Source organism: Buceros rhinoceros, unplaced genomic scaffold (genome assembly GCF_000710305.1).
Source record: "Buceros rhinoceros silvestris isolate BGI_N320 unplaced genomic scaffold, ASM71030v1 scaffold34450, whole genome shotgun sequence".
NCBI classification, from domain to species: domain Eukaryota; kingdom Metazoa; phylum Chordata; class Aves; order Bucerotiformes; family Bucerotidae; genus Buceros; species Buceros rhinoceros.
In genome coordinates, this window is record NW_010390721.1 from 14,098 (window position 1) to 15,078 (window position 981).

Below are 981 nucleotides of genomic sequence, written 5' to 3' on the forward strand. Positions count from 1 at the left end.
CTCCCCTGCCATCACCTGCATCACCCTCCCCAGAGAGGAGCCTGAACCAGGAAAAGCAGCAGCTGAACCACGGCAGGAGCTTGGAGGAGACCGTAAACCTTTCAGACATCCCCATAAGAACCAACCCAGTGGCCCTCAGGATCAGCAACCATCTGCAGGGCAGCAACGTGCACCCACACAGGACCCCCAGCCTCCCCCACTCCCCAAGTACCCCCAGCCCTGCCAGAGCATCTCTCCAGATGCATGGGGATGCTCCAGCCCCCCTCTGCTGCACACGCTCACCCTGAAGGCTGTGGTTGGCACGGCTCAGCGGGACATCGCTGCTGTCGATGATAAAATTGATTTGCTGCAGGGAGAGAGATGGGATGTCAGTGCGGCTGGGGACCCTGCCCCACCTCCAGCCCCACAGTTACCCTTTCTCAGGGGGCCTCTTTTCCTGCCATCAAGCACCCCAGCTGGGGCGGGGGAACAAGACGTGCCTGCGGGATGGAGGCCACGTAGGTGTGGACGTTTTCCAGGGTGTGGTTGACATTGGGGAAGGTGCCATGCATAGCCTGGGAGAAGCGGGTGTTGCTGATGAAAGCACAGACATCACCAGCCCTACAAGGGAAGGGCAGCAGGGTCAGAGCTCGGTCCTGATGCCGCTACCCAGGACCCTCCAAATCCACCCACACCAACTCCTGGCTGCCGGGTCTGGAGCAGAATGCTGGGCCCCACTTCCAGGGCAGCATCTTCCCAGCAAGTGCCATGCACACAGCCAGGGGACCAGAGAGGAGGGACACGGGAAACTGAGGCGCTGGGGTGCCCAGTGCCTGGCACTCCCACGTTTCCCCACCGTGAAGCTGTCGGGAAGGGTCTGCTCTGGGCCAGCACGCAACGCGCAGTCCCCCGAGGCCAGCTCCCCACTGCCACCGCTTCCTCTCCTTCGTCCCACCATGCCGGGATTTGCTTCTGTGAACAACGGCAGCTTCCTGGCCAAGC

At 62.2% G+C, this 981-nt stretch overlaps 1 protein-coding gene across 1 annotated transcript in view; it reads right to left on the minus strand.

Annotated features, from left to right (window-relative positions):
* The window catches only part of LOC104495833 (prominin-1-A-like), a gene marked incomplete at its 5' end in the record, with an annotated part of 9,216 nt that overhangs the window by 7,595 nt on the left and 640 nt on the right, over positions 1–981 (minus strand). The window contains 2 exons of the mRNA XM_010138866.1: positions 283–346; positions 480–600. Coding sequence (XP_010137168.1) covers positions 283–346; positions 480–600 — 185 coding nt within the window. The remainder of the gene's footprint in view (positions 1–282; positions 347–479; positions 601–981) is intronic.